The 5350-nt window shown below is 51.8% G+C and overlaps 1 protein-coding gene across 6 annotated transcripts in view; it reads right to left on the bottom strand.

Moving 5' to 3' along the window:
* TMEM131L (transmembrane 131 like) overlaps positions 1-589 on the bottom strand; it is a 79633-nt gene extending 79044 nt beyond the window's left edge. For 4 of the 6 annotated variants that reach the window (XR_005626587.1, XM_039699930.1, XM_039699932.1 and 1 more), the window contains exons 1-2: positions 453-576; positions 70-140 (exon numbers count right to left, since the gene is read on the bottom strand). Coding sequence is in view for 4 of the 6 variants with exons in the window: in XM_039699930.1 (XP_039555864.1) it covers positions 70-140; positions 453-576 (195 nt within the window). In the remaining 2 variants the exon portion in view is untranslated. Of the gene's footprint in view, positions 1-69; positions 141-452 lie in introns of all 6 variants that reach the window. The other 2 variants (XM_039699936.1, XM_039699934.1) reach the window with 2 other exon arrangements.
* Positions 590-5350: the final 4761 nt, after the last annotated feature.

Genomic DNA, 5350 nt, shown 5'->3' with positions numbered 1-5350 from the left:
CCCCCGGGCCCCGCACACCCCGCAATGGCCCCGGCCCCGCCGCCGCCCCCACCCCCCGCGCCCCCTCACCTGGGCGGGCAGCAGGAGCTCCCCCTCCTCGGCTTGCCACAGCTCCACCACGCCGGGGATGGGCTCGATGGCTGCGGGGGCAGAGAGAGAGAAAGCGCGGATGGGCAGGGGGCGGGCGGCCGGAGCCGCAGGCGGCGGCCCGGGGCTCCCCGCGCCGGGGCGGGCCGGCACGGACGCGTGGCCCGGCGGGTACCGCGGGGCCGGCAGGAAGGGAACTGGACTCGGGGGGAGAGGGGAGAGGTGAGCCGAGTCCCGGCTGCCTTTGTGTCCCCGGGCTGCCACCGCGGCAGCCGCCCGAGGGACGGGGGCGGCGGCTCCGCTCTCGAGCCCGGAGCGGGCAGTGCCGGCATCCCCGCCCCGCTCTGCCCCGCCGGTGCCCTCACCTTGTCCCTGCGCCTCCCCGGGCCGAAAGCAGGGCAGGAGGACGTGGAAGACGCCGAGCAGGAGGTTCATGGCCGCGGCCGCGCGGCAGTAGCCGCCGTGCTGCGGGAAGCGCAGCCCCGCCATGCCGAGCCGCGCGGCTGCGCCCGCCCCGCCCCGCCCCAGCCGCGCACATGGCCCGGCAGCCGCCCCAAGGCCCCGCAAGGCGGGAGGGAGGCGGTGGGGGAAAGCCGGAGCCGTTCTGTGTAGCTCGGCCGTGCGGCCGAACGGCGAGCTGCCCTGCACCCCATGCCCTTAGGCCCGTGTGCGATGTCACCGCGCCGGGGCTCCACGGTGACTTTTAGAAACAAAAAAAATGTGAAAAGTGCGAAGGGAAGAAACCGCGCGAAGGGGGAGGGGAGAGCGCAGCGAGGAAGGCGGGGGCGCGTGGTAGCGGGGAAAACAATCAAAGTCCCCCCGGTCCAATGGTCCCACTGCGGATCGCGCAGGATCGTTAGGAGCGGAAGGAAGCTCTGCACATCATCGAGCGCACACCCTGCCAAGGCAGGGTCACCTCGAGCAGGTGGCACAGGAACTCCTCCAGATGGCTGTTGAAGGTCTCTAGAGAGGGCAGCCTCTATCAGTGCCACCAGTCCGGTTAATTTGCCTCAGTATTCCTTGACTGCTTGGCAGCGCTGTATGTCGAGGGTCGCTGCTGCTGTTCAGATCCGTTTCAGATGGCTGTTGGATCTCTCAAGGAATTACACGGTGTTTGCAAAATAAGTGTAGAACAAAGCCCAAAGATAGTTGTGCGGGTCACGTGGTTTTAACATGTATCTCACATACCCTTCTAATTGCATTTTAAAGTCCTTTTTTAAAAGTCCCTTCTGCTAAAAATAATAATAAAAAAAATGCAGCCCCCTTAAATGCTTAAATTACAGGAAAAAACAGTTGTTAAACTAGTTCTGCAAACCTCCAGGAGAAAACTAAAGCAAATGCTCTGCTAACAAGGTTTGCACAGGCCCCAGATTGCCTCTGGTTCTCCCCTTACCGATCACACATAGTAACTCACACAAACACTGGCAGCATGGGAATTGGTCAGCAAAGGCTCGTAAATAAAGCCAAAGAAATGACATAAACCATTTTTAGCCCTGAACTGAGACAACACATGAGGACATTTGGGACCTTGGTCCCCAGCAGCAGTGGGTCACCTGCCCAATGCCCTTTCTGCTCAGTGCTTGGGAAAGCTTTTCCCACCCAGAGGCCATTCAGGTTTGACTGGAGATGCAGGTGGGTCTCCACAAAAGAAATGCTGGCTCCCTTCCTAAAGGAGAAGACTTTGGCATTTGATGTTGCACAACCACCAAAGTATAGCCAGTAATGCAGCCTTGTCTCCTGCCCATATCCTCTTCCTTCTGTCTTCTCTTCCCTCTTTTTCCTGCTCCCTAATGATTAGACAGGTCTTTTGTTTTCCACGCTGTCCCCCTGTGTCTTTAATCTCATTGTCTGGGCTTTCCCACACGTGGGCAGAGGAACACTGAGGCACCCCTCCACCTGTGCCCGAGAGCACCCCAGGGCTTGCAGAGAAACACAGCCTTTCAAAATAGGAATGGTTGGATGTTTCTCTGTTGGCAAACATGTCTATGCTTGGACAGGTGCCTGAGTACCTGCTTTAGAGAAAGAGAGCTACAATGGCATCAACCTTATGTGACAACCCCATCCAGGGGCTGCATGGCACCTTGAACATGCCAGTAGGAAACAGGTCCCATTGCTTCTGCAACTGGTTCCAGTTGGAGTACTCATTAGAGCTGTAGACTAATATTATTTTGACTTAGTAGCTTTTTCTTTATGAGTTTTTAAAATGTTGTGCCAGCATGAGCTGATGATTTTTTGCCTGTCTAAAAGTCAACTCCATTTTCAGCGCCTGCAGGAAGGGGTCTGGCTGGACATAAGTAGGGATTTAAAGGGAAACTCCTAGACCGTCTTGGTTTAGCTAAGCAGGTTTAAAAATGTTAGGTGATAGAGTTGGCCTGAGCTGTAGTCCAGGTTGGGACAAGATTCACCCTGGAAATGCTTCCCCCTTGCTCTGTGTAAAGCAAGAGGCATGTTTGCAGCATTCCATGTTTGGAAAGGGTTGGGGAGCAGGGGAAGTGGGGCTTTCTACAGTCATGGTAGAGCCACTTTCATCAATCAGCACAACTGAACGCTTTGCTTTCTGGAGGCTTTTTCAGATGCAATGGGCAGGACTGGGAGGAAATCAGGGCCGAGATGCAGAGTTGTGATCGCATGGGGAGATACTTGTTGTGTAACAGGCATCAGATGGGAGCAGCCTGATTACATCGCTGCTCTTGTGCCTCTGTGCATCCCTTTACCAGCAAAATGTGCCCCAGACTGTTCCTCATGTGTGAGATGAGATGAGATGTACCTGATGCCATGTACATGGAAATGCTCAATTTTATTTAGCGCAACCTCTCTTGTCTGACTGCAGAGCCATGGGTGAGAAGGAGCTCGCCCATGTGAAAGGTGTGAAAGGGGAAACAAAGGCTGCCGGCAAGTCCCTGCCGGCCCTCTTTGATGGGCTATCATGGTTCTTTTCTGTTCCTCAGAAAATACTGACTAATCTGGAGCGAATGGATTCACCCGACTCACCGGGTAAAGCAAACAATTGCTAAAATATTTGGATGAGGAACTTGTTGGACGATGCACTGGTGGGACATGGCCCAGCTTGTGAAGCACCCCCGCTATCTGCAAACATGACAGTGCTCTTCCAAGCTCACAAACCTATTGATGATGCTGTTTTTCAGCTAGAGAAGATTTTTCTGAGGGTGTAGACATACTTAGTATTCATGCAAAACAAATCCCTGTGCTGTCATACTTTAAAATCTTTGAGTTGTTTTTTCAGGAGTAGGATGTGCTGCTGAATTATTTATTTTTACTGTTTGCCTTGCCCTTGAACTACAAGGAAAAGGAGCTGAGTTTTACCTACAGCACTCTGGAAATACTGCTGTAAACTTCTGCAAATCATAAAGCACACAGAAATTAATCCAGCCCTAAATGCCATTACAAATCCCCATTACTTGCAGTATGGGAATAGTTACTTGCTTTTCAAAAAAGACGTAAGATTTTACAGAAACATTAGGCAAAATTAATTTCTGGGTGAACTGAACCCAGCAGAAGACTTTATAGTATGCAATCATATCATTTGCAGCCATGTATATGCAGTCAACGCTCCACTAGAGTTGAGTATATTTAGGTATTTCAGTTAGTTGCAGTTTGAGAGACAGTATGCACTGAAGGTAAGATATTTTTCTTTTAAAAGCCCCAGGAAAGTGGTCAGCTCACTCTGGAGTGTTACCTTCACTTTGCCAAGCCCCACTGGCATGAGCTGATACACCCATCCTGGGGTCTGCATCAGGCTCCAGTGGAGCTCCTCCTCCCCAGCGCCTCCCTCCCTTGCCAAGTTCCTCTTATCAGCCCCATGGCTACACATCCCCACGCCCGGGGCCAGCCCTATCAGCAAGTGCAGCGCTGGGCAGTTCCCCCTGATAAGGCTGCAAATCCCTAGGAGAGATTGAGAGGTGATAACGCCTTGCCTTGGGTCATCTCCTCGCCCAGCTAGCTCATTCCTCCCCAAAGGGCAGCCTTTCCCCAGACACGCCCTGCTGGGCGACCGGACCGTCCACCGAGGGCTCAGTGCCACACAAGGACAGCCAGGTCCTTCAAACCTGAGCACACACCTATGTGAGACCAGCTCATGGGTGAATGCACAGGGAGGGGGGGGAAAAAATGAGCGAGAGAGGACCTGGCAGGGTACAGCCGTAAAAGTCTGCTCGGGACAGCTGAAGATAAGCAGCCCTCCCTTTCCTCCCTGGCATTCGCCCCGCTGCCTTGCTTAGCCAGCCGGCGGCCTGGGAGCAGGCACTTTCCCTCCATCGCAATGTTTGTGTAACTCCCAGCAGAGCGGAGCTGCGATCTCCGCCGGGGCCCCTCTGCATCATTAGAATAATAAAGCAGTACGGGAACAAGAGTTTCTCTCTTCCTTCTGGTGACAATTACTGTCATGCGCTCCATCACTGCACGCTCCCCCCCGCCCTAGCAAAGATTCTTAGCGAAGATTGTGAGTGCAGCTCGAGCTGGGCTGAGCCTAATTCTTTTAAAGACTAATTCAGCCTGATAAGAGTGTCTGGGACAAAGCCTGCCCTGGCAGCGTAATTAAAGAAGTACAAATTGTTTCTAAAACCACACGCTGGCAGAATTTTTACAATTAATGACCAGTTGTCTCTGCTGGGGCTTGTCAGGGAGGAATCGCTCTCGTCTTACGCGTCCGATCTGGGTCAGCAGCCCATCCATCGCCTCTTTGAGGACGGGAAGGCGAACAGGCAGCGGCACTGCCCCAATAAGCTGTTAATGACACCGCACTCATTACTGCGGATAACAAACATCTTGTTTCTAAGCAGAATTTTTGCCAGCTCGCTTTGACTTTCTAGGCTGTGATTAAACACAGACAGAAAAGTAGCGTGCTTACCTGGCCTACTTTTTTTTTCATTTTCCCTCTTCTCATGCATTTTTGATTGAAAAAAAATCTGCATGGTAAAAGAAGCATCTATATGATCACACAGAAGGCTTGATGAACATAGGACAATATTAAGTTATTTTAATAGTGCAACTTCTGAAATATTGACAAGAAAAGTAGTATGGTTAAGTGATCTATTAAAAAAAACTGCTTACTCTGGAATCTCAAGTATACATATTTTTATATATATCTCTCCCAAACTCCTCCGTGTACTGAAGAAGAAATGATAGTAAATATTTTTATTTCAAAAAGCTATGTTACCATTGTGGTATCAATCAAATGCTAGGTAATTAAAAAAATATGCTGATGTGCTCTGTCCTTTCCTTGCCCTGCTCTGCCTACATTTTT

Source organism: Passer montanus, unplaced genomic scaffold, assembly GCF_014805655.1.
Source record: "Passer montanus isolate IOZ18808 unplaced genomic scaffold, ASM1480565v1 scaffold14, whole genome shotgun sequence".
NCBI lineage: Eukaryota > Metazoa > Chordata > Aves > Passeriformes > Passeridae > Passer > Passer montanus.
Note: the sequence above shows the minus strand (reverse complement) of the source record. Positions and strands in the feature narration are given on the sequence as shown.